At 44.3% G+C, this 27,160-nt stretch overlaps 1 protein-coding gene and 1 non-coding gene across 9 annotated transcripts; one reads left to right on the top strand and one right to left on the bottom strand.

The window, feature by feature from the left end:
* Positions 1-3,393: 3,393 nt before the first annotated feature.
* ZNF140 (zinc finger protein 140) lies at positions 3,394-27,075 on the top strand. Of its 8 annotated transcripts, none has more exons than XM_064578104.1 (5): positions 3,394-3,579; positions 4,729-4,840; positions 12,426-12,552; positions 13,127-13,225; positions 25,204-27,075. In XM_064578104.1, exons 3-5 carry the CDS (start codon positions 12,519-12,521, stop codon positions 26,361-26,363), a joined length of 1,293 nt encoding a protein of 430 aa, XP_064434174.1. In that variant the 5' UTR covers positions 3,394-3,579; positions 4,729-4,840; positions 12,426-12,518; the 3' UTR covers positions 26,364-27,075. The 8 variants fall into 8 exon arrangements, with proteins under 8 accessions (XP_064434174.1, XP_045743876.1, XP_045743873.1 ...); XM_045887920.3 differs by lacking the exons at positions 3,394-3,579; positions 4,729-4,840 and adding exons at positions 9,214-9,370; positions 9,647-9,702; XM_045887917.2 differs by lacking the exons at positions 3,394-3,579; positions 4,729-4,840 and adding exons at positions 9,214-9,370; positions 9,647-9,868 and having other exon boundaries at positions 13,130-13,225.
* LOC123853333 (small nucleolar RNA SNORA70) lies at positions 15,403-15,537 on the bottom strand. The gene has a single exon (XR_006793107.1). It is a non-coding gene; the product is annotated as a small nucleolar RNA SNORA70 (small nucleolar RNA).
* Positions 27,076-27,160: the final 85 nt, after the last annotated feature.

Raw genomic sequence — 27,160 nt, 5'->3', positions numbered from 1 at the left:
TTCCTTGTTGATGCCTGTCCACACTTTATGAACGTGCACACGTGTTTGTCACTGTGGTAATATAACCATTAGAAAGCTGGAAAGCTGGGACTGCGTTCTTTGTATAGTTTTAGCGACTGAAGCTGTAACATACAAGCGTGGGTGCTCTCAGTGGCTTCCCCCTACCACGTGGGGAAGCATCGTCTGCAGAAAGAGACAAGAATGAAGCCATGGAAAATTGTGCTCCAGGATCTGCTTCTTCTGGTCTTGATGTCCTGGTTCACCCCTGCCCTCTGCCTTTTTCATGCCTTGATTGTTGCATTCTTCTGTGAGATATCCCAAATATCCTTGTAATAAATTCTCATGTTTGCTTTGGCTGGTTCAAGTTGTGTTTGTTACTTACATCCCAAATATTCTTCACATAGGAGGTCAGGCTGTATCATGACTTGGATTCTCTGGAAGTGGACCCTGACAGGAAGTTTGGAATGCAAGATGCTTATGGAGGATCAGCAGCTGTGAGGTGAAGGAAGGATAAACAGCAAAGGGTGGGTCAGAGGAAGAAGGCTGCACAGAAGTGGTTGAGACCCTGGCCACACTGGTAGGGAGCTCTGAAGCAAGGGCTGCTCAGGAGTGACTCGTATTGGGCCCCGATGGTCAGGTCTCTGCAGCCCTGAGGTGCTCTGTCACCAGAGGCCTGCGGCCCTGAGAAGGGGATCATCCCATGTCAGGCAGTTTTGTTTTTTGTTTGTTTTTTTTTTTTTTTAGCTCAGGCCAACTCCACAAAGGCTGGCCACTGGAGGCAGCCTGCTGGCCTCTCTCCCTGCCCCTGGGTAGCAAGTCCTTCCTTGGAGAGGGTTGAGCGGCCCATCTCTGTCACCACAGTCCAGCCCTTCCACTGCTGAGACCCATTTTCCCAGCATTGGGTCTGTCTGAGGAGAGATTGAGGAAACAGGTCACTAGGACCAACGGGTCCCCACTGGTGGTGGTCTCTCTCACCGGGGAGCCATTCTGGGGCCTCTGCTGGCTTCGGTGGCTCACCTTCCTGAGGGGTCTGAGCCATGGTTACCATGCCCTCCCGTGACCCAAGTTGATAGTAAATGCAAGAAGCACCTAGGTGGATCACCTGAATCCATTCATTCATCCTCATCCTGTTGGGTAAGTAGCCCTACCTCCTTGTGATGCATCAGGAACCCCTAAAAAAGAGTGCCTCCTCTTCTGACCCGCTGGCTCCTGGACAAGAGGAGCACAATGCCCACGCGATACCTGTAGCTTGCAGGTAAGTAGAAGATTTGCTCTGTCTCCTGGTGAAATGTGTGTTCCCTTTGGGGATCAAGACCTGTAACCCTGCAGAGCCCAGAGTTGTGGGAATGGGAAGCACCAAGTCCCCTGGAGGTATACATTGGTAATGGTGGTGGTATGCAGACCCGTGTCTTCCGCTTTGGGGACACAGCCCCACAAAAGGTCTTCTCTAGCTTATAAGCTGCATTTGGAAGGATGGCACCCTGTCCCTACAGAATATTGCTTCTGAGCTGGGCGTTAGCCGTAGCTGGACCCTCACGAGGCCATTCCGGCTTTCTACGGAAGGTGAGTTATGTAATAAATCCAGTATACCTTTTTGTTCTGGGCATATTCTTGCACCCCCTTTGCTGCAGAGTGGTTCCTTCTGGTCTGATACAATGTATGAGGGATCCCATACTGTTCAATCATTTTGTGAGCTTTTTTTTTTTAAGATTTTTATTTGAGGAAGAGAGAGCAAGCACAAGCAGGGGGAGTGGCAGAGGAAGAAGCAGGCTCCCCGCCAAGCAGGGAGCCCGATGCGGGCTTGATCTCAGGACCCCGGGATCGTGACCTGAGCCCAACGCAGTCGCTCAACCAACTGAGCCACCCAGGCGCCCCTATTTTGTCAGCCTTTGGATAGTGGTGCTGGCTGAGGTACTGTGGGCAGAAAACCCCTACCTGGATTGTGTTTTTCCTTGTGAGAACGGTGGCCTTTTCAGGCCCAAATCGTCAACTTGACACCAAGGGCCAGTTAGTCTCCTCAGGGAATGGTGCCATACTGGGGCTCAGCCCTGGTTCTCTTGGACATTCACTAATGGCAGTAGCCAAATCAACCCTGTGAGATTCTGTGCTATTGGACAGATGGGCATTCTTGGCAATTTGGATTAACCCCTGCACTGGATGCCTGGTCTTTGGCTAAGGGTCACCATAGTAGGGAAGGCAAGATGGAGGTCTCTGAAACTCACTCCCCAGATAGGATAGTACATAAAAAACAATACTGCCCTCAGGGGAGGAGTATAGGAGGGGGTGGCAGAGGTTAGTGCTATTCTAAAAGACCTAAAGGAGGGCGCCTGGGTGGCTCAGTCGTTAAGCGTCTGACTCTTGGTTTCAGCTTAGGTCATGATCTCAGGGTCTTGGGATGGAGCTCCACGTCGGGCTCTGTGCAGTGCGTGGAGTCGGCTGGAGATGATCTCCCTCTTCCTCTGCTCCTCTCCTGCTCGTGCATGCGTGCGTGCTTTCTCTCTAAAATAAATAAAATCTTGGGGCGCCTGGGTGGCTCCCCAAGATTAAGTGTCTCTTCAGCATCGTTAAGCGTCTGCCTTCGGCTCAGGTCATGATCCCGGGATCCTGGGATCGAGCCCCGCATCGGGCTCCCTGCTCTGCGGGAAGCCTGCTTCTCCCTCTCCCACTCCCCCTGCTTGTGTTCCCTCTCTCGCTGTCTCTCTCTGTCAAATAAATAAAATCTTAAAAAAAAAAAGACCTAAAGGATACATTGGCAGAGTTCCTATTACACCGCTATCTACTTTAGTAGCTCGGGCTTTTTAGAAGCCCGGCAAACCATACAGACTACACTGACTACAAACTACAGACAAGTTCAACCAAGTAATAGCCCTGCTTGCAGACCTGGCACTGTTTTCTCAAGTTTTTTTTTTTTTTAAAGACTTTATTTATTTATTTGACAGAGACATAGCGAGAGAGGGAACACAAGCAGGGGGAGTGGGAGAGGGAGAAGCAGGCTTCCTGCTGAGCAGGGGCTCGATTCCAGGACCCTGGAATCATGACCTGAGCCGAAGGCAGATGCTTAATGACTGAGCCACCCAGGCGCCCCCTGGCACTGTTTTCTAAAGCAGATTTTTTTTTTTTTTTAAGATTTTATTCATTTATTTGACAGAGAGAGAGAGAACAAGTAGGCAGAGAGGCAGGCAGAGGGAGAGGGAGAAGCAGGCTTCCCGCCGAGCAGGGAGCCCGATGCGGGGCTCGATCCCAGGACCCTGGGATCATGACCTGAGGCGAAGGCAGCGGCTTAACCGACTGAGCCACCCAGGCGCTCCTCTAAAGCAGATTTATATGCCCTCAGGTACATAGGATACAGACTTTGATTTGACAAATGCATTCTTTTTATCCCACTCAGGAAAAGAGATCAGAAGATGTCTGTATTAACATGGAGTGGACAACATTATACATTCACAGTTTGCCCCAGGGCTGCCGTCACAGTCTGAGGAGGTCCAGACAATCTGGACATAGTCTGGTAACAGTGAAATTGTGCCCATCTAGCAGGATGATGGAGAGGTGGCTAGCACACTGGAGACCCTGATACCCCAGGTACATTCCAGGGAGAGGTGACAAGCCCTGAAGGTTAGCAGCTTACTGCTGAAGATAGCATGTGACTCACATTGCTTTATATATATTATTCAGGAAGTTTTGGTAGGCTGTTTTTCTAGTAATTTATATTTACTGACATCAAATCATAGATATTATCTTTGGATCTCTTCTGTATCTGTAGTTACGCTGAATTTTTCATTTATATTTATTTGTGAATTTTCTTTTACTCTCATTCCATCTTGGCAAAAATTTTGCTATTTGTTAGCTTTTACAATGAACAAGATTTTGATTTTGTTGAGCCATCAGTATCTTTTTTCTGATTAGTTTATTATGTGGAATCTTGGACATGACAGAGGCTCATACAAAGATAGGATGTCAGAAACTCCTTGGCATAATATGGATTTAAGGAAATATGACAATACAGGTTTGTTACGAGTAATCCACTCATCAATTCCCCCAATCTTGACATCCAAGAGGGTCACTGAGAAATTAGTGGGTAAAAGGAGCACCAGAATCCTGTAAAAATGTGCTTATTGTTGTGCTAGGGGCCAAGGGTGCCCCAAAGTGAGGTTCCTGATATCAAAGGAGACTCCAGGGTTCTGTGATGGAACAGGCTTAGTAGCAGAATTTAATTTTGAGAGACAAGATGGCAGGGTTACTGTGATAGGCTCAAGGTCAGGATGGTAATCAGAATTGCTGACCCTGCAGGCAACTTTGTAAGTGGCTAATTGATCCTGGGGTCTAAAGGGCCAAAATAGATGGACATCTTATCTCTATAATCTTATCTCTATAATCAAAAATGTAGAAGCTGGATATCCTTAGGGATAGACCCAATAATTGGGTCACAAGTACATACTGTAAAACTGGGGAATCATCAATAGGCCATTTTACCATCTGTCAGGCTGACTGCTTCTGTGTAACGAAGTAACATTAATACTTGTGGTCTTAACCATGACCATGACCCCATTATTATACTTTCTTTGCCTTAAAATGGCCCACTGGACCCGAAGCTGGCCAGTATGCACAAGATGAGTCACACTGCCCGTTGCTTTCTCTGATTCTTCTAGGTATTAATGTGAGATATAAAAATCAATCTGCTTTATGTCCATTACCAAAGTGCAGAGTTCAACCTAGTTGCCTTTTCCTCAGACTTCCTTGTCCCTGATGTTTGCTTTGTGCCTGTGAGGATCCTACCAACCAGCCAAGTGAGTTACCTCTGCCAAGATATCCATGTTTCCAGCCATCCCTCCATCTGTGTTAGGTAAATTCTTCAGTGCACTGCTTTATAGCTTTGACCACTGGGAAGGTTTCTTTCCCCTGGAACTGTCTTTCAGGGTCTCCACAAAATGAGGGGCTAATGTGTACCAGTAGTTCTTTTTTTTTTTTTTTTTGAGGTTTTATTTATTTATTTGAGAGAGAGAGAATGAGAGAGAGCACATGAGAGGGGGGAGGGTCAGAGGGAGAATCACACTCCCTGCCGAGCAGGGAGCCCGATGTGGGACTCGATCCAGGGACTCCAGGATCATGACCTGAGCCGAAGGCAGTCGTCCAACCAACTGAGCCACTCAGGCGCCCTGTACCAGTAGTTCTTTCCAGATGATACTTGATGCATCTGTGAATTTCTTCTGCTGGGCTTTATGCACTTTCCAGGGCCTGATACCTGATACCAAATGAATCATTCTATGATACAATGAATTCAGCAGCCATCAATGAACCTGATGTTACATCTAACACCAGTTACAAAATCACATGGTGAAGTGTGCAGGCTCTGTGAGGGCCCTGTGGTGTGCAAGACTCTGCTTTTCAAGAATAGTTTTCTGTCACAGAAATTGGGGCTTTGGTACAGAACTCTAGAAGTCTTTGCAACTCTAAGTCCAGACAGCATCTTTCTCTGCCTTGGATGCTTCTCACACAGACCTTCTGCACATTGTAAATTCAGCTGCAGGATGCCTCACACCCATCCTGTGCCCGCTGCAGAGCCCTCTTGCTCTAGGTGCCACTCGAAATCAGAAGCTTTACAAACTACCCAAGTGTGTTCCGTGCTGCCTTCCAACTTCAGAGGCCCACCAAGCACCGTACCTTGGTGTGGTGTGGAGTGTGCATTTTAATAACTTGCCCTTTATTTATTTGAAAGAGAATGAGAGAGAGAGAGAGAGAGCGCACATGAGAGGGGGGAAGGTCACAGTGAGAAGCAGACTCCCTGCTGAGCAGGGAGCCCGGTGCGGCGCGTCCTGGGACTCCAGGATCATGACCTGAGCCGAAGGCAGTCATTTAACCAACTGAGCCACCCAGGCGCCCCCATCTTGCCCTTTAAAGCCTTTACCTGGCTTTCCTCAGTTCATTGAACTTCTAAAAATGGCATTTATGTCAGGCCTCTTAAGTTCTTATCAACTTTACCTGACACCTTCTGGCCTGTGTCATCAGGGCATGGCAGGTACTTGCTACTTCTTACACAACAGTTGCATCTGTCCACCAGGCCAGCCTCTCTGATCAACTGCTGCCTTCTGTGGTGTTAGGCTTTTTTTTTTTTGCGGGTGTTCCTTTAACAAATTTTAGTCTATCCATTTTCATTCTTTCTTCAGAACTACACTTTAGAAATAAATTTTATTGATAAAAGTTGCAGACAATAAAATGTATCTTTTTTTTTTTTTTTTAAAGATTTTATTTATTTGACAGAGACACAGTGAGAGAGGAAACACAAGCAGGGGGAGTGGGAGAGGGAGAAACAGGCTTCCCACAGAGCAGGGAGCCCGATATGGGGCTCGATCCCAGGACCCTGGGATCATGACCTGAGCCGAAGGCAGATGCTTAACGACTGAGCCACCCAGGTGCCCCAAAAATGTATCTATTTTTTTTTTTTTAAGATTTTATTTATTTGACAGAGAGAGAGAGAACACAAGTAGGCAGAAGGAGAGTCCCTCCTCTCTGCAGGGAGCCCGATGCGGAACTCGATCCCAGGACTCTGGGATCATGACCTGAGCCGAAGGCAGCCGCTTAACCAACTGAGCCACCCAGGCGCCCAAAAATGTATCTATTTTTAACATAGAGTTGAAGTTCCATGAATTCTGATAAATGGCTACACTTACATAACTACCATTCCTACCAAGTTGTAGAGTATTTCCATCACTTAAAAATGTTCCCTTGTACCTCTTCACAGTCAAATTTCACTCTCACCACTGACCCCAACCATTGGTTTCTCTTCTAACGCTGTAGATTATTTTATCTGTTCTAGAATTTCGTATGAATGGAATCATATACCTAGTAACTCTTTGTACCTGGCTTCTTTCACTCAGTGTCATGGTTTTGGGATTTGTGCATATTATTTTTTTTTTAATTGCTGAGCATTCCGTTGTATGGATATGCCACAGTTTGTCTACCCATTCACCTGTTGATGGACATCTGGATTGTTAATTTTTGTTGTGAAAAATAAGGCTGAGATATTGCACTACACTCATCAGAATGGCCAAACATAAAAGACTTCCCCATACAAAATGTTGGCAAGGATGCAGAGGAATCAGAACTCTTAGACATTGCTGGTGAGAATACAGTTTGGCAGTTTCTTAAAAGTTTTACATATAGTTCTATGGTGACAGATGGTAGCTACACTTGTGATGACCATAACATAATGTATAGACTTGTCAGTCATTATGCTGTATACCTGAAACGTTCACATTTTGTGTCAACTATACTTCAATAAAAAATTTAAGGGTTAAAAAAAAGTTAAACATATACTGACCATAGGATTCAGTAATTCTACTCCTAAGTATATACCCATGGGAAATGAAAACATGTTCATAAAAATTTGTATACTGATACTCACAAGATCAGTTTAAGGAATGTTTGTTTTGTATCTGCTTCTAATCCCTGTTGCCGAAGCTACAGACAGGGTCAAAGAAGAGGGAAAAATTAGAGTCAAACAAAGGAGAGCCCAGAAGGGCATTCTATTTATATATTCTTGTTCTTAAAAATATATTCAGAAGATAGTTTTGTGTGGCAGAATGTGGGAACCCCTTTGAACACGTATTCTTGTTTGTCCCTATGTAATCTCTGGGCCACTGAAATAATTTGACTTTGAAATTAAAAGCAGGATGTTTTGTTCAATATATGTTAGGACCCACAACCAAACATTTTGGACAAAATAATAGCACTGCATCCGTATCACACCAAAAAACCTAAATTCCAGAAGGGATAGGAAGCAATATAAGAAACAAAGTATCATATATATGAATATTTATAATAGAGATGAGCAGTTTCAAGTGTACAACACAGAGATTCGACAACTCCATGCGTTCGAGTCTAGCTACCATCTGTCACCATACAACGCTATTAAAATACCACCGTGGGGGCGCCTGGGTGGCTCAGTCGTTAAGCATCTGCCTTCGGCTCAGGTCATGATCTCAGGGTCCTGGGATCGAGCTCCCCACTGGGCTCCCTGCTCTGTGGGAAGCCTGCTTCTCCCTCTCCCACTCCCCCTGCTTGTGTTCCCTCTCTCGCTGTGTCTCTGTCAAATAAATAAAATATTAAAAATAAATAAATAAATAAAATACCACCATGTTCCCGCCACTGTACCTGTAATTCCCACGACAGTCCTTCCGTAACTGGAAGGCCGGGTCTCCCACTCCCCTTCATCCATTTTGCCCATCCCCCCAGCCTCTCCCGCTGCGCTTTCTTTCTTCCTTTAAGTCTTTTCGCACAGCTGCGCCCTCCACCTGTTGCACTGTGCCCTGTGCCAGTGGGCCGACTCTTACCGAACCTTCACATTTGGGTGGATAGTCCCTCCTCCCGCCTCCCACCCCACTGGGGCTCTGAGCTCTTTAAGGGCAGGGCGGTGTCGGGCCTGCACCCCAAAACCTCCCCCCACGGCGCAGGGAGGAAAGGAGCTCTCCGGTCATTCTGGCAGTGCAGCCATCCCAGCCTCTCTTTCCGGAGGGCGTCAGGGCTCGGCCCAAGGGAGCCATCGCTGTCCCAGGCGCGCAAGGTTCTCGGAGTCGCAGTCCTTCGCGCGGGAATCCCGTTTCCTACGGCGGTCCAGGCCGGAGGTCTTTCACGGAAGTGTTGGGAACCGCAGTCGCTTCCGGTTAGGCTCTAGGTCTCGGGCTGTGGGCATGGTGCATTCTGGGAGCCGTAGTTGAGGCCAGTGGTATTTGTCTCGAGGTGCCATTACCTCCCCTAAGGGGCGCTCTCCTGCGCTCACCCAGAGGCCGCGGTGGGTCCTGGGAAAGGTAGTCGTCGGAGGCCGCACGGCTCCGGCGCTGTGTGTGCAGGCGCGGGGCGTTCGGGCAGTCTTATGTATGAGGGCCCCTCTCGTGCCCTCACCCGGAGGCCGCGGTGGGTCCTGGGAAGTGTAGTCGTCCGAGACCCGCCGGCGCGGGGCGCTCTAGGAATCACAGTGTGTGAAGTGAGCTCTCCTGCCTTCATCCGGAGGCCGCGGCGGGTCCTGGGAAGGGTAGTCGTCCGAGGCCCGCAGTCTCTGGCGCTGTGTGCGCAGGCGCGGGGCGCTCTGCGAGTCAGTGTGTAAGGGGCGCTCTCCTGCCTTCCTCCGGAGGCCGCGGTGGGTCCTGGGAAATGTAGTCGTCTGAGGCCCGCAGTCTCTGGCGCTGTGTGCGCAGGCGCGGGGCGCTCTCCTGCCTTCCTCCGGAGGCCGCGGTGGGTCCTGGGAAGTGTAGTCGTCTGAGGCTCGCGGCCTGGTCAGGGGTCCGGTCCCCCAGGCTCTGGCAGGCGGGGTTTGCCCGAGGCTGGCGGCGGGGTCCCCGGACGCAGAGCCGAAAGTCTGGCTTGCGTTGGGCCCGAGGTATGTAACGCGGCCCTCCCTGCCCGCGCCGGGCTCCCCTCCGGGTGGCCCGGGCCGAGGGCTCCGTCTGGAGCTCGAGACCGCCTCGGCCGCTCGGCCCGACGCGCGGAGGAAGCGCGCCGCCCGGTGACCCGGCTAAGGGGGGAAGGGGTGGCGGGGGTGCGGGTCAGGTCCAGGCTTCCCGCAGCGCACGCGTGGCTGGGGGGCGGAGGGGACCCCGTGTGGCGAAGACGGCGCGCTGCCCGCGCGCTCAGGGCCTCGTTCTCTCCGCGCCAGCTCTGCGTGTCCCTCGGCCCCGTTGTCCCCGGCCCCCGCCGTGAGCCATGCCTCAGGTAAGCTGCCCTTTCCCCTTCCTTCTGGATGCATATCCAGGCGGGGCGGCCGGAGGCTTGCTTTCTCCGGGAACCTCCCGCCGCTCGCACGGACGGGGACGCGAGAGGGTGCACGCGAGGCCGAGATGGCACGGGCGGGTTTCTAACCCGGCACGCGAGTTTGAGGGTAAGAAGGGGGAGCCAGCGATGACCGCGTGGCCTCCTTTTCCCAGTGTTAGAACTGCTTTACTCCGTTCCTCGAGCCAGCTGCCCCTTTGTTCACCGTATTCTTATTAGGGGTCTACTTTCAGCACCTGGGTCAGTGCGATTCCCGGATCAGCAGTGTCAGCATCACCGGAGAACCTCCTGGAAGTGTCTGTTCATGAGCTCCAGGCCAGACCTTCTGAACCAGAAACTCTGGATGTGCGGCTCAAGGCTGTATTTCAACAGTCACTTCCAAGCGATTCTAACCATGACCCATCCTGAGTCTCGGGGATGCAGCAGGAGCAAAACAGAGTCGCTGGCAATTATGCTTCACAGACGTGGGGGATGAGAAGGCCAACCATTCTGCTTTAGTCCGCCTGTTTTTAGTTCCACTTCTCTACTTTGTGTCATATTTTTCTCCAAATCCAGATGCTCCCCAAGTTTTGCTGGGGAGCGCAGTTTCCATCTGTGCTTCAGAGTCCACTGTTTAGGAAGTAGCTTTTTTTTTTAAATTTTATTTATTTGACAGAGAGACACAGCGAGAGAGGGAACACAAGCAGGGGGAGTGGGAGAGGGAGAAGCAGGCTTCCTGTGAGCAGGGAGCCCAATGTGGGTCCTGAGCCCAGGACTCCGGGATCATGACCTGAGCCAAAGGCAGACACTTAATGACTGAGCCACCCAGGTGCCTCAGGAAGTAGCTTTATTAGTCGATAATCTTTTAACACTTAAAACAATTTTTATTACTTATTAATTTTTTTGTGAGAGAGGGAGGGAGGAGGGGCAGAGGGAGAATCTTTTTTTTTTTTTTTTTTTAGATTTATTTGAGAGAGAGAGAGAGAGAGATGGGTCGGGGGAGACTCAGAGGGAGAGAGAATCCTGAAGCAGAGTCCCCACTGAGCGCAGAATCCAGGGCTCCATCCCAGGACTTCAAGATCATGACCTGAGCTGAAATCAAGAGTCAGCTGCTCAAACGGCTGAGCCACCCAGGCGCCCCTAAAACAGTTTTTTTTTATAACTGCCATACATCTGGGGCTCTTACTAGTTTGGTACCTTTTAAAATTTCTGTTCATGCTTAACGGTTATGTGGATTATTTAAGTCGGGCAAAACCAGGGTGCAAGCCAGGGGCTTATTGTTACTGAGGGGAAAAGCTTTCATTTCCATCCTGGGAGGTGTTACATTTCTTCCTTGGGTAGTCCTTAACACTTGATTGCTCATTCTCCTTGTTATGTGACATTGCTTAAAGTACCCCTCAGTTTCATAGCTGTTTCTTCTGGAATGGGGACAACTGTGATGCACTTGAGTGCATGCCCCTTTTCAAGGATGTTGCTGCTGTCTGCTATAGCCAGTTGTTACTGATGTAGTTTTTTAATGTAGGTGGGGTCCACAGCTGACTGCCAGACATCTTTGGTACAAAAAGGTGATTTTATTAAAGCCCGGGACAGGACCCGTGGGCAGAAAGAGCTGCTGCATCAGGGCTATGAGGGGTGACTGATTATATACATGGGAGTTGGGGGAGGTAAGGAAAAGGGAGGTTTTCAAAAGAACTTTCGCGGGGTGCCTGGGTGGCTCAGTCGGCTGGGCATCTGCCTTCGGCTTGGGTCATAGTCCCAGGGTCCTGGGTTCGAGCCCTACATCGAGCATGCTTCTCCCTCTCCTTTTGTGCTCTGCCTTGCTCTGGCTCTCTCTCTCCCCGTCAAATAAATAAATAAAATCTTTAAAAAAAAAAGTAATTGACCTCGCAGATCTTTAAAAAAAAACAAACAACTTTCGAATGCCTAAGAGGACCTACAAGATACTGGAGGCATTGCCATTGTCAAGTTAAGGTTGTTTTTTCCTCTAGCAAGGCATTACTGTTGAGACAATTGGGAGTTTCCTTCCAGAAGTTAGGTTATTGATAAGAATGCTTTTCTCCTGTAAATCACTAAGACATTTGTAAATTGAGGGAGACTCATGTCTTGTAGGACTTTAATCTCTATAAATAAACCATTTGTTTTTCCTTCCCTTAGCTTTAGAGCGTCCAGGAGTGCTTGAGGAATGTTACACGTAACCCACCTGGCGGTTGGGGGTGGGGGTTGCCGGCGTGTCAGCTTGTGCTTTGTCCTCAGCTTGCCTTCTGTTCCCTCATCAGTTACCAGGAAGAAATTTTGCCAAATCATATTAAAATAGGGCTGCCATTAAGGAAAATACACATTGCCTGTTAAATACAAAGGGATTGTCTTCACTATTCATTAAGTGTTGTAAGATTCTAAGAACTTTTACAACAAAAAGCCAGAAATCCAAGTTGTTCACATGTATAATCCTTTATCTTTCACAAAATTATAAATGATCTCAGGACAAATTGCGTTTATTTTTTCTGCTTTTCTCCAATTATACAATAAAACAAAAACAGCTAGGCTCTTACTGATTACTCAGAATTCTGAAAACTCCCATTGCTACTACTTATATACACTGCTCTCCATGGTGGGACTCATTTCACTTGTTGATCAGGGCCTTCGGGAGCATGGGTGTTGGTTCTGCAGATATCTGTATGTCGTTTCAGGGGTCAGTGACATTCAGAGATGTGGCCATTGACTTCTCCCAGGAGGAGTGGGAATGGCTCCAGCCTGCTCAGAGGGATTTGTACAGACATGTAATGTTGGAGAACTATGGCCACTTGGTCTCACTGGGTAAGCGTATTCCTTCTTTTCCTCTCAGTCAGAATTTGAACTTTGGGATGGCTTTGTGAATCTTGGTTTTCTGACAATATTCCCAAGGGAGGTATGTTAGTTTTCTTTTTGTTTTTTACTTTTTTTTTAAACAATTTTTATTTGTAAGGAATTTATACACCCAACGTGGGGCTCCAACTTACAACCCGAGATGCATGCTCTACTGACTGAGCTAGCCAGGCACCCTTGTTTTTTACTTTTCAAGATGGATTATAACCTCCTAATCCTTAGACATCTCTCATATTTACATCTGGCATTTCTTTTTTTTTTTTTTTAATTTAATTTATTTATTTGACAGAGAGACAGCGAGAGAGGGAACACAAGCAGGGGGAGTGGGAGAGGGAGAAGCAGGCTTCCCGCAGAGCAGGGAGCCCGATGCGGGGTTCGATCCCAGGACCCTGGGATCATGACCTGAGCTGAAGGCAGACACTCAATGACTGAGCCACCCAGGCGCCCCTACATCTGGCATTTCTTTTAATGGCCCCTCTTCTAGGGACTTAAGGACTGATATTGAATTTATTTCATTTTCTGCAAGCAGGTCTTAACATTTCTAAGCCATATGTGGTTTCCTTATTGGAGCAAGGGAGAGAGCCCTGGCTGGAGAAAGGAGATGTGAGAAGAGATCTGTTTTCAGGTGAGTAAGTTAATAAGAACCCAACTAATTAATGAGAAAGCAATACTTTTTTATATGTTGGTTGTAAAGTTTTCCCTTAAAGATACCAGAGATATGGAATCTATGTAGTCTTGCCCATAGCTCCATAAGGAACCACTTCACATCCACTTAGCAGTCTGGCTTCAATTCTCGTCTTATCCTTTCCCCACTTCCTCACAGACAGATGTGTTCTTTCTTTCCATTGTTAGCTCTGTCTGGGCTCTGAGTTTCATTTCTTTTTGACTTCTCCTTTTCTTTCTTGAAATTGACCTGTGTTGTCTAAATTAAAAGGTATATATTTTTTCTGTAAACTATTATTCTATTTAACCATCTTGGAAAGACTAATTCATTACTTTTTGGTCAGTTGATGGGTTTATGCATTCACTCACACATTCTCTTATTATTTATTTAAAAGACTTTCTCTTAGGTGCTATAAAGAGTAGAAAGTATAAGAAAGTGTAATAACTATCAAAGAAGTTATAGCCTAGTGAGATAAAATAGATCTGGAAATAACTTTATTACATGTCCTCAAATTTGCAGTTCAGCAATAAGGAAAAAGGAATTTCCAGTTGGAGTTTTAGGCCTACATAATTTGCATAGGTAGTAGTAGTAATAGAAACAAATAGTAGTAAGAGAAACATGAAAGACAGGAAAAGGATCAGTTTTGGAGAAAAAGTGATGAATTCGTTTGAGATAAGCTCAGTGTAGGTAGAGGATGGTACTTCCAAGTGAATATTTGCAACAAGCTGTTGGAATATATGGTAGGAAAAGTTCCAGTTAGAGATGCAGATGTGGGAATTTTAATATTAAGCAAAAATTGAAGCCATGAGATTGAGATGTCACCTTAGGTTGACATAGAATTGCTGGTAAAGCTCTTTAAAAATAAATGGCCATGCCCTACCCTGGAAGATTCTGACATAGAAGATCTATGGAGCTTAAATTCTATATTTATGAAAAGTTATACAAGTTCTTTAGTTGATTCAGAAGCCTCTAATGGCAGCATATGACCTATCACTGGGATAGCTGGAGGAATGCTTGCATGGACAGAGAAGCAGCAGCTTGGAAGGACTGATGAAGGACCAGGAGCAGGGGCCATGAAAACAGCTTCAGCTGTGAGGAGTGTGGTGGTGGTGAATCCCACATGCCACAGAGACTTTCAGGAGGACACGGAAAGAACTGATGTCGGCCGAAGTCATGAGCTAGAGCAGGTGCAGGGATATTTCTTCACTTAAGTAGGAGTTGAAGAAAAGTGTCCTCTTCTAAATCTTGTAAAAATAAAACTGATAGAACTATGTACAAGGGAAGTGAGGTAAAGGACATAGAAAAATTATCTCTAATTCCACTACTTCATTCATTCATTCACTTTTTTTTTTTTTAAATATTTTATTTATTTATTTGAGAGAGAGAGAGAGAATGAGAGACAGAGAGCATGAGAGGGATGAGGGTCAGAGGGAGAAGCAGACTCCCCGCTGAGCAGGGAGCCCGACACGGGACTCGATCCCGGGACTCCAGGATCACGACCTGAGCTGAAGGCAGTCGCTTAACCAACTGAGCCACCCAGGCGCCCTCACTCACTTTCTTTTAAGTGATCTCTATGCCCATTGTGGGGCCTCGTACTCATGACACCGAGATCAAGAGTCACATGCTCTACCTGCTGAACCAGCCGGCTGTCCCTCCACAACTTTAATATAGCTCTTCTAATTTTTGTGTGTTCATTCTAGTAGGCACCCCACCCCTTATTTTAACAGGAAGTGGGATTTATTGGTGGGCACGAATAAGGAGGGGGCAGTGCTAGAGTTCTCATGAGCACAGGGCCTGCCATTTGTCCAGGGGGCCGTGGTTAGGGATGTATTTGACCCCACAGACATTGGCGGTGAACTGCTTTTCAGCCATCCTGGCTTCAAATTCTTGGGCATTAAAGTGAGTAAAGCCCCACTTCTTGGAGATGTGGATCTTCTGGCAGCCCCAGGGAACTTGGACTTGTCCCTGCATAGGGCCGCAGTCTCATGCTCCTTGTTCTGCACCTCGGTATGGATGGACATGATTTGGCCTGTGTGGGCCTGGCCACTGTGCCCTGAGGTTCTCCAAGGCCACCCACATGCCTGTTTGGAGCCAGACTGGGGATAGCAGGAGGTCAGACGTGAATGTCCGCCAGAAAGGGCTGTGTCCACGGTCCTGTAAGGCAACCCGTATAAGCAACAGGCTGCATACACTACTGAGGAGGCTGCTGTTTGCCGCCGTTGCCCATCAGACCCTCCATGGGGAGACAGCACGGTGGGCTTCATGGGCTGCAGTCCAGTACTTTTGTAGAAAGGTGAGATATCGCACAGAAATCATGCATAAAACATAAATGTGCAGCTTAACAAATTATTGAAAGGTACCGATGTAACCACCACTCAGGTCAGTAAGCAGAACACTGCCAGGTCCCTGCGAGCTCTCTGTGTGATCCCCCCTTCCCCCACCCAAAGGCAGTCTTCTCTTTACTTTAATGGGAATAACTTACCCCATTGGTTACTTGCCAAACTTTGTCAACTGTTTGTGTTTCTAATCACTGCAGTTTAGGTGTGTATGTTTGTGAACTTTATAAAGAGGGGTTCATAATTTATATATTGTGATTTGCTTCTCAAAATTACTTTTAAGATTTATGCATTTTGCATATTACTCTAGTAGTTTGTTTCATTGTACAAGTCAGTACTCCCCAATTTATCTCTTCTGAGGGCTTCTTGGGTTGTTCGCATTTCAGGGCTGTTGCAAGCAGTGTTACTATTGTCCCTGCATCCTGGTACAGACCGGCCAGATTTCCTGTGGTATATATCTAGGACTGGAGTTGCTGGGTCAGAGGACAATGTACCTCTTTCTTACTAGATAATGCCAAAATGTTTTCCAGAGTGCTTTTACTGACATTCTCACAAACGCCGTAAGTGGGTTCTCCTCGCTCCCCATACTTACTAATGCCCAGTACAGCTAGGCACCATAATATTGACCTAACAGAAGAGTGTGCACTGGGAGCTTGCTGTGGTTTAAAATTGCATTTCTCTGATTACTGATGAGATTGAGCACTTTTCTGTATGTTTATTGGACATTTAGATATTCTCATTTGTGAAGTGCCTCTTGAAGGTTTTTGCTCATTTATGTATTGGATTCTCTTTTTCTTACTGATTGGTAGATGTTATATATTTCAGATACAAATTCTTTGCTAATTATTTTCACTGCAAATATTTTCTCCCACATGCGGCATACTTTTCCCCTTAATGACCTCTTTTGATGAATGGAAATTCTTCATTTTAGTGTGGTCAGATTTACCAGTCTTTCCCTTTATAGTTGACCTGTTTAAGAAATTGTTCCCTACCGGGTGCCTGGGTGGCTCAGTTGTTAAGCATCTTCCTTCGGCTCAGGTCATGATCCCAGAGTCCTGGGATCGAGCCCCCCATCGGGCTCCCTGCTCAACGGGAAGCCTGCTTCTCCCTCTCCCTCTACTGTTCCCCCTGCTTGTGTTCCTGCTCTCGCTATCTCTCTGTCAAATAAATAAATAAAATCTTAAAAAAAAAAAAATTGTTCCCTACCATGAGGTCATAATGAAGGCATTTTCCTATATTTTCTCTTTAAAAAGCCCAGTCATTTTGCCATTCACATTTAGATCCATTGTCCACTTTTAATTGATTTTTGTGTGTTGTGTGTTATTGGTCAATTTTGATTTCTTCTTTGAGGAGATCCAGTTATCATGGTACTACATACTGACATGTCTGTCCTATCCTTGTTACAATGTCATAAGTTTGTCATAACTTAAATGTCCATATTTGTGTATATTGCTGAGTTCTCTATTCTTTATTGATTGTCTGCTTTCCTATCCTTGCATACATCTATACAGCCTTAGTTATGGACTTAATGGATAACATTTTACTGTATTTACTTCACCCCACCCCCCTTTTTTTTGCTGAATAATTTAAAAGTAAAGTACAGACATCTCAACATTTCACTGAACAGTACTTCATCATGTGTAAATTATAGGGACATTTTCTGCATGATCAAAATAGCATTTTTCATGCCAAAATAACAGTTTTGCCAGTTTTGTTTCCGTTTTCACAGTTTCTCGTATGGTATATAAGGTCAGATCTGTGCATGCACAACTCAGGGATGAGCTCAGGATTTCATACACAACTTTGTGGGAGCACTTTTCTTGAGCTCCATCTGCTACCCTTTGTGGCTCTCAGGGCCTCTCTTTCAGGTCTTCTGGGTAGAAAGGCAGACCTTTAGTTTCCCCTCTGCTCTGTATTTCCTGCAACTGTGTCTGCCTCCGTAGCCAAGCAACAAGGAGACAGAGAGGAAAAGAAGAAAATGGGTATTATTCCTGTGCTGTAGGGAACATAGATTTTTCTTTTCTTTTTTAAGATTTTATTTATTTGAGAGAGCAGGCAGGAGCTGGGGGAGGGGCAGAGGGAGGGGGAGAAGGGAGCCTGATGTGGGACTGGATCCCAGGATCCCGAGATCACAGCCCCAACCAAAGGCAGACGCTTAACCAACTGAGCCACCCAGGTGTCCCAAGATGAGCAACTTTGAAGGGGAGGAGAAGATTATATCAATTTGTGACTTACTGACTTTTGGATCTTTGTGGGATGCTTGACTAGATCAATTCATTAGGCAATTGAGTATCATACTCTGGAGCTTAACAAAGAGGTCACTGTGCTTCTCAAATTTTAGTCACTTGGAGAGGTTTTTCTTTTTTTCTTTTTTTTTTTAGATTTATTTATTTTAGAGAGTGTGTGCACATAAATGGGGAGGGGTAGAGGGAGAGGGAGAGAAATCCTCAAGCAGATTCCCCACTGAGCGCAGAGCCTGATGCAGGGCTCAGTCCCAGGACCCAGAGATCATGACTGAGCTGAAACCAAGAGCTGGCTGCTTACTGACAAGCCACCCAGGTGCCCCTAAAGATTTTTTTATAAGTAATCTCTACACCCAATGTGCAGCTCAAACTAACAATCCTGAGATCATGAGTTGCACGCTCCACCGACTGAGCCAGCCAGGCAACGCATACTGTTGAATTTATTCTTAAGCAACTTTCCCTAGTTTCTTATAGATTATATTGCTTTTCTATAGGAATGCTAATGAATTTGTGTATTTATATCTCTCAGTCTTTATTGTAGTAATAAAAATATCCTAAACCTTTCTAGATTGATCTTCCCTGCAAATACAGTAATGATTTTTTTAAATTGATAAACTTTTTAAAAGCAGTTTTTGGTTCACAGCAAAATTGAGTGGGAAGTACAAAGAGTTCCTATATACCCCAAGCCCCACCACAACCTCTCCCACTGTGGACATCCCACACCACAATCCCACATCATAATATATTTGTCACAATTGATGAACCTAGATTGACACATCATTACCCAAAGTCCATAGTTTACATTAGGTTTTGCTTTTTGTGTTCTATGTACATTCTGTGGGGTTTTGGCAAATATATAATGAATGACATGTACCCACCATTATCGTATCATACGGAATAGTTTTACTGTCCTAAAAATCCTTCATGTTCTGCCTGTTCATCTGCCTCTCCCCTCTTACCCCTGGCAACCACTGATCTTTTTATTGTCTCCCTTGTTTTGCCTTTTCCAGAATGTTATATAGCTGGAATCATACAGTAGTTAGCCTTTTCAGATTGGTTTCTTTCACTTAATATTGTGCATTTAAGGTTCCTTTATATCTTTCAGTGGGTCAACAGCTTTTTTTTTTTAAATAGAAACTTTTTTTTTTCTTAAGATTTTATTTATCGAGAGCACAAGCAGGGAGAGCAGCAGAGGGAGAGGGAGAAGCAGGCTCTGCACTGAGCAGGGAGCCCAATGCGGGACTCGATCCCAGGACCCTGGGATCATGACCTGAGTGGAAAGCAGATGCTTAACTGACTGAGCCACCTATGCGCCCAACAGCTGTTTCTTTTTAGTGCTAAATAATATTCTATTGTCTGGATGAACTACAGTTTACTTTTGCATTCTCCTACTGGAGGGTATCTTGGTTGCTTCCAAGTTTTGGCAATTATAAAGAAAGCTGCTATAAACATCCATATGCAGGCTTTTGTGTGAACGTAAGTTTTGAATTAATTTGGGTAAATACCAAAGAGTGCAATTGTTGAATTGTGTGGTAAGAAAATGTTTAGTTAGGAAACATCCAAACTGGGCGCCTGGGTGGCTGTTGGTTAAGCATCTGCCTTCCGCTCAGGTCATGATCCTAGGGTCCTGGGATTGAGTCCTGCATCGGGCTCCCTGCTCCGCTGGGACTCTGCTTCTCCTTCTGCCCTTCCCCCACTTGTTCTCTCTTACTCTCTCTCAAGTAAATAAATAAATAAAATCTTTAAAAGCAACCGCCAAACTATTTTCCAAAGTGGTTCTACCATTCTAAATTCCCACCAGCAATGAATGATAATAGTTCCTATTTCTCTGCATCCTTGCCAGCATTTGATGTTGTTAGTGGATTGAATTTTGGCCATTCTAGTAAGCGTGTAGTGGTATTTCATTTTAATTTAGAATTCTCTCATGACTTGTGATGTTGAATATCGTTCCTTATTCTTGCCACCTGTATATCTTCTTTGGTGACGTTTCTGTTTGGGTCTTTTGCCCATTTTTAAATTGTATTGTTCATTTTCTTAGTGTTGAGTTTTAGGAGTTCATTGTATATTTTGGATATCAGGTCTTAACAGATATGTCTTTTGCACATATTTTCTCCCAGTTTATGGCCTGTCTTCTCATTCTCTTGATGTTGGCTTTTGCAGAGCAGAGGTTTTTTATTTTAACAAGTCCAGTTTATCAATTACTTTCCTGGATCATGACTTTGGTTGTTGTATCTAAAAAGTCATTGCCATACCTAAGGTCATCTAGGTTCCCCCTAAGTTATCTTCTAGGAATTTTATAGTTTTCTGTTTTATGTTTAGGTCTATGATCCATTTTGAGTTAATTTTAGTCAAGAGTGTAAGGTCTGTGTCTAAATTCATTTTTATGCATATGGATGCATAGTTGTTCTAGGACCATTTGTTGAAAAGATGTCTTTGCTCCTTTGTGTTGTCTTTGTTCCTTTGTCAAAGATCAGTTGAGTATAATTATGCAACTCTATTTCTGAGCTCTCTACTCTGTGCCATTGATCTACTTGTCTCGTCTTTCACCAGTACTGCACTGTCTTCATTACTATAAGTTTATAGTGAGTCTTGAAGTTAGGTAGTGTCAGTCTTCTGGCTTTGTTCTTTTCTTTAATATCCTGGTATTCTAGGTCTTTTGCTTCTTTTTTTTTTTTTTTTTTTAAAGATTTTATTTATTTATTCATGAGAGACAGAGAGAGAGAGAGAGAGAGAAGCAGAGGGAGAAGCAGGCTCCCAAGGAGCAGGGAGCCCGATGCGGGGCTCGATCCCAGGACCCTGGGATCATGACCTGAGCCGAAAGCAGAAGCTCAACCATCTGAGCCACCCAGGCGCCCGGTCTTTTGCTTCTTGATATAAACTTTAGAATCAGTTTGTTGAGATCTATAAAATTACTTTCTGGGGGCGCCTGGGTGGCTCAGTTGTTAGGCGTCTGCCTTCGGCTCAGGTCATGATCTCAGGGTCCTGGGATCGAGCCCCACATCGGGCTCCCCGCTCGGCAGGAAACCTGCTTCTCCCTCTCCCACTCCCCCACTTGTGTTCCCTCTCTCGCTGTGTCTCTGTCAAATAAATAAATAAATAAATAAATAAAATAAAAAATAAATAAATTTAAAATTACTTTCTGGGATTTCATTGTATCTATAGATCTTGACAATATTTACAGAATTATCAAGACATCTTGACAATATTGAATCCTTCTATGAACATGGAATTTCTGTCTCTCCATTTAGTTCTTTCTTCACATCTTTCATCAGTTTTGTAGTTTTCCTCATATAAATCTGGTACATGTTTTGTTAGATTTATACCTAAGGATTTCATTTTTTGTGTGCTAATGTAAGCAGTAATATCTCAGTTTCAACCTCCATTTGTTCATTGCTTATATATGGGAAAGACTGACTTTTATACATTAATTTTATATCCTGCAATTTTGTTATAATAACTTATTCCAGTTTTTTGGCAAAATTTTTCAGATTCTCTGCATAGATAATAGTGTCATCTGCCAGTAGGAAGTTTTATTTCTTCCTCGCCAATCTGTATATCTTTTATTTACTTTTTTTCTCTTATTGCATTAGCTAAGAATTCTGTTACAGCATTGAAAAGTAGTTCTGGGGCGCCTGGGTGGCTCAGTCATTAAGCGTCTGCCTTCAGCTCAGGCCATGATCGTAGGGCCCTGGGATTGAGCCCGCATCGGGCTCCCTGCTCGGTGGGAAGCCTGCTTCTCCCTCTCCCCATCCCCCTGCTTGTGTTCCCTCTCGCTGTGTCTCTCTCTGTAAAATAAATAAATAAAATCTTAAAAAAGGAAAAGTAGTTCTGAGCAGCGCCTGGGTGGCTCAGTTGTTAAGCATCTGACTCTTGGTTTCAGCTCAAGTCTGATCTCAGAGTTGTGAGATTGAGCCCTATGTGTCAGGCTCTGCGTTCAGTGCAGGAGTTGGCTTGAATTTCTCTCTCCCTCTGCCCTTCCCCCCTGCGCTTTCTCTCTCTCACTGAAATAAATAGATAGATCTTAAAAAAAAAAAAAAAAAGCAGTGCTAAGAAGGGACATCCTTGCAGTGTTCTTGGTTTTAGCAGGAGAGCTTCAAATTTCTCACCATTGATATGATGTTAGCTGTAGGGTTTTTTTTTTTTTTTTTTTTGATGTTCTTTACAACTTGAGGAAATTCCACTTTATTCCTAGTATGTTGAGTTTTTTCTTGAATGGATGTTGGATCTTGCAAGGCATGTCTACTAACATGTTTCCTTAGTTTTTGTCTCAGAAAATCTTTATTTCTCCTTCACCTTTGAAGTATAGTTTTGTAGGGTACACGATTCTAGGTTGGTGGGTTTTTTTTCTCTCAACACTATACCACATTAAGTACTATCTCAATGATCTTAAGTAACATTGGTGATAGAGAATATTTGTTCTTTTTTTTTTTTTTTCTTCATAAGAAGAGAGTGAATGCATCTAAAAGTTTTGCTTTGAGTATATTAGTTGCTGATTTGTCATAGGAACCCTTCTTTACATTAAGAACCGAATCCTTGTGGGCACCTCGGTAGCTCAGTTGGTTAAGTGTCCGACTCTTGGTTTTGGCCCCAGTTGTCATCTCAGGGTCGTGAGATTGAGCCCTGCATTGGGCTCCGTGCCCAGCGTGGAGTCTGCTTGAGAGTCTCTCTTCCTCTCCCTCTGCCCCTCCCTCCACTCACATATGCTCTAAAACAAATAAATCTTTAAAAGAAAAAAAAAAAAAGAATGAATCCTTGTATTCCTCTAGGCTTTTAATCAGTATAAGTGCTAAGTTATATCAGATCCATTTGACATTTACCAAAAAGAGTATGGGCATATAAGTGATAGAAGGAGGGGAGGTGACTTCGAGGGAATGAAGGGGGGTGAGAAATATATAATTAGCATTCTATTCATATTTTGAACCTGGTTTTCTTGGTTGTGCCTTTTACTCGCATTGGTCTGTGAAACCATATGGCAGGTAGTATACTAAATCTTTGTAGTTAACCCCAGTTGCTTTTGCTTTTTCTAATATCATTAAATATCTATGTTCACCTGATATATCTTGCTGTATTTCCATTCCCAACTAATTTCTGCAGTGAAGCCTTTCTAGATGAAGCTTTTCTTTACCAATTCCAGTGGATTTTTATATCTCATTTCTGATCTTATACAGTTTTTACTCTAAATATAATGAGCTTATCTTGTTTCTTTTAAAAAAAATTTTTTTTTTTAAGATTTTTATTTATTTGCGAGAGAGAGAATGAGAGACAGAGAGCATGAGAGGGAGGAGGGTCAGAGGGAGAAGGGAGCAGGGAGCCTGATGTGGGACTCGATCCCGGGACTCCAGGATCATGACCTGAGCCGAAGGCAGTCGCTTAACCAACTGAGCCACCCAGGCACCCAAGACCATTTTCTTAACTATTATTTTACTGCTTCCCCATCCTAATCTTTCATTTTAATGTGCCTACCATATAGGTATAGATCTTGATTCTTTGTTCATATACCTATTAAAGAAATAGGTCTGGGGTGCCTGGGTGGCTCAGTTGGTTAAGTATCTGCCTTTGGCTCAGGTCATGATCTGGGGTCCTGGGATCAAGCCCAATGTTGGGCTCCATGCTCAGTGGGAAGCTTGCTTCTCCCTCTGCCCCCACCACCCTGGCTTGTGTGCAGGCGTGCTCTCTCTCTCTCAAATAAATAGTTAAAACCTTGAAAAAAAAAATAGGTTTATATACTTTTTCCTAGAAGCTTAAGGTCAGTGGTAGTAAATAAAAGATAGCATTCCCCCATACAAAATAAATGTCAAAATGTGTTTTATTTTTTTTTATTTTTTAAAGGTATGCTTTTTTTTTTTTTTTTAAGATTTTATTTATTTATTTGACAGAGAGAGACAGTGAGAGAGGGAACACAAGCAGGGGGAGTGGGAGAGGGAGAAGCAGGCTTCCTGAGGAGCAGGGAGCCTGATGCGGGGCTCGATCCCAGGACCCTGGGATCATGACCTGAGCCGAAGGCAGACGCTTAAGCTTAATGACGGAGCCACCCAGGTGCCCCTCAAAATGTGTTTTAAATAAAAATGAATTTTTTAGTGTTATTTGGAAATAACTTTAAACTTCCAGAAAACTTTCAAGAATAGTACAAGAATATCTATAAGCTCTTTATTCAAATTCACCTATTGCTAATATTTTGCCCCATTCATTTTATCATTTGGTATATGATTTTTTTCTGAAAGATCAGAGAATAAATTGGATACATCATGGCCTTTTACCCCCACGTATTCCTAAGAATTAGGATATGAGTGAATATATTTCTTAAAAAGTCTTCATATTATTATACTGTTTTGTTCCCCCCAAAAGGATAAAGTACCTTCCTAAAATGTAGCCTGGAGAAAATCAGGGCCTATGTTTGAACTGTTAAAAGCATCTAATAGGGTGCCTGGGTGGCTCAGTTGATTAAGCGTACAACTCTTGGTTTTGGCTCAGGTCATGATCTCAGGGTTGTGAGATTAAGCCCTGCATCAGGCTCCACACTCAGCAGTGAGTTTGCTTCAGATTTTCTCCCTCACCCTTTGCCCCTCCCACTTGTGCACTCTCGCTCTCTAATAAATACACCTGGGGGGAGAAAAAAAGCATGTTATACCAAAGTTGAGCTTCAGTTATCAATTTGGAAAGTAGAGTTAGAGTGAGGATCATAGACAGTCATTTTCATGGATACCTTTTACTTATTTATTTAAAATAAGTCACTGTCAGGTGTTCCAAAGGCATTAAGCGAACAGAGTCTGAGGTCTTTGTGGGACCTGAGGAACATTTGTAGTTTATTAGCAGCATTATGAAATTGTCTTTTTCAAGTCCTTTTTGCCTTAGATAAAGTTTAAGTAGAGCTGATAAAGACGAAAATGCATCCTTCCGAAGTATTTATCTTCCTGACCGTTTTTTTTTTTTTTTTAAAGATTTTATTTATTTATTTGTCAGAGAGAGAGAGTAAGAATGAGTGAGCATAAGCAGGGGGGAAGGTCAGAGGGAGAAGCAGGCTCCCCACTGAGCATGGAGCCCGACATGGGGCTTGATCCCAGGACCCTGGGATCATGACCTGAGCTGAAGGCAGACGCTTAACTGACTGAGTCACCCAGGAATCCCCTGTCCTGTTTCTTCCCTCACCTTCAGTTACTTCTATTTAGTCTTCCCTTTTTACCTACATCCCTCTTCTGAATTTCTGGGCATACTGCTCAGATTTCAGTCTATATGAGAACTATGAAAGCCATGTAGTGTTGAGTTTGTTTGTTTTATCTCTCATTGAAAAAGCGAGGAGTGGCTTTACTTTACTCAATACAGGGAGGAAAAAAAAATTTGCTTTGTTTTTTTTTATTTTCAGAGTCAAATGGTGACATCAAAGAGTTTTCTCCAAAAAATGTCACATATGAAGATGGCTCATCCCAGTATTTGGTAGTGGAAAGAATTTTAAACCAAGACCCTGAATATTCCAGTTTTAAAGGAGGCTGGAAATGCGAGGAAGATACTCAGATGCAAGGAAATCAGGGAGGTATCAGGCAAGTGACAGTCTCTCATCAAGGAGCCCTGTCTCAGCATATGAGCATCAATACCGTGGAGAGGCCCTATGGATGTCATGAATGTGGAAAAACTTTCAGTCGGCGCTTTTCCCTTGTGTTACACCAGAGAACTCATACTGGAGAGAAACCATACGTATGTAAGGAATGTGGCAAAACCTTTAGCCAGATCTCAAACCTTGTGAAACATCAGATGATACATACTGGAAAGAAACCCCATGAGTGTAAGGACTGTAATAAAACATTCAGTTACCTCTCATTCCTCATTGAACACCAGAGAACACATACTGGGGAGAAACCTTATGAATGTACTGAATGTGGAAAGGCCTTTAGCCGTGCCTCAAACCTCACGCGCCATCAGAGAATTCACATAGGAAAGAAACAGTATATTTGTAGGAAATGTGGGAAAGCCTTTAGCAGTGGCTCAGAACTTATTCGCCACCAGATTACACATACTGGAGAGAAACCTTATGAATGCATTGAATGTGGAAAGGCATTTCGCCGTTCTTCACACCTTACTCGGCATCAGAGCATCCATACTACCAAAACCCCCTACGAATGTAATGAATGTAGGAAAGCCTTCCGTTGCCACTCATTCCTTATTAAACACCAGAGAATTCATGCTGGAGAAAAGCTCTATGAGTGTGATGAATGTGGTAAGGTTTTCACATGGCATGCATCCCTTATGCAACATATGAAAATTCATACTGGAGAAAAGCCCTATGCATGTACTGAATGTGATAAAACCTTTAGTCGGAGCTTTTCCCTCATTCTACATCAGATAACTCACACTGGGGAGAAACCCTATGTATGCAAGGTGTGCAATAAGTCCTTCAGCTGGAGCTCAAACCTTGCCAAACATCAGAGAACACACACCCTAGAGAACCCCTATGAATATGAAAATTCGTTTAGTTATCACTCATTCCTTACTGAGCACAAAGGAATTCGCACTACAGAGAAAACCTAACAACGTATGGATTAAAAAACAAAACAAAACAGTTAATGCCTTACTTTGGACCCCTGGAAAGAAGCCTTAAGTGAGTATGTTGAATGTGAAGAAGGTGGGTCATACTTGATTCAATATCCGGAAAATAATAACCCAGGAATACGATGGGAAGCCATTAGTAGCCGCACATTCTTTTTGTTACATCAGAAGATGAAATCAGTACTGAGAAGACTTCATCTGGTAGGATTCCCTCACTCGACCTTTGTAAATTCCTACCAGGGAAGGACACGTGGCCGATAAACGTGAGAAAGCTTTTATTTAGAAATTGGTCCCCGTTCTGCATCTGTCAGCTCAAACAGGACAGTGTGTGGGCAAGAGTGCACATTTTCCTGGACATCAGAAAATTCATAATGAAACAAAGTCATGCAAATGCAATGACTTGGCAATGTCCTTGTGTACCATGCAATATTTATTAAGTTTGAAAATACTCTTCTAAAGAGAAAAAGCAACCCTATAAATGAACTGAATAGAGGGTTTTCTGCTTTATTTCAGAACTGCAGAATTATACTGGGGAGAAAACTACTATTGTAAGGAGTGTGGCAAATCTTAAAAGAGTTCTGAGAAGTCCTACTGGAGGGAATTTGTGGGCGTTTTTTTTGGGGGGGGGGAGTTATTTTTGTTTTAAAGCAAACTCAGAAAAGAAAGCTACGAATAAATGTTTTTAGTTAATCTGGTACTTGCAGAGTTTTTTCCACAGGATGTGTCGTTCTGAAAATGCAAACACCACAGTATTGACATCAGCAGTGAAGACTAGTGTG

This window comes from Mirounga angustirostris, unplaced genomic scaffold (assembly GCF_029215605.1).
Source record: "Mirounga angustirostris isolate CCGP_5_RB_7025 unplaced genomic scaffold, mMirAng1.0.hap1 SCAF_14, whole genome shotgun sequence".
NCBI lineage: Eukaryota > Metazoa > Chordata > Mammalia > Carnivora > Phocidae > Mirounga > Mirounga angustirostris.
Note: the sequence above shows the minus strand (reverse complement) of the source record. Positions and strands in the feature narration are given on the sequence as shown.

Coding starts and splice junctions, on each gene's coding strand:
- ZNF140 (XM_064578101.1), top strand. CDS start 9,731: ATGCATATCCAGGCGGGGCGGCCGGAGGCTTGCTTTCTCCGGGAACCT. Junction 12,553..13,126: donor TGGCCACTTGGTCTCACTGG/GTAAGCGTATTC, acceptor ATTTTCTGCAAG/CAGGTCTTAACATTTCTAAG. Junction 13,226..25,203: donor GAGAAGAGATCTGTTTTCAG/GTGAGTAAGTTA, acceptor TTTTATTTTCAG/AGTCAAATGGTGACATCAAA.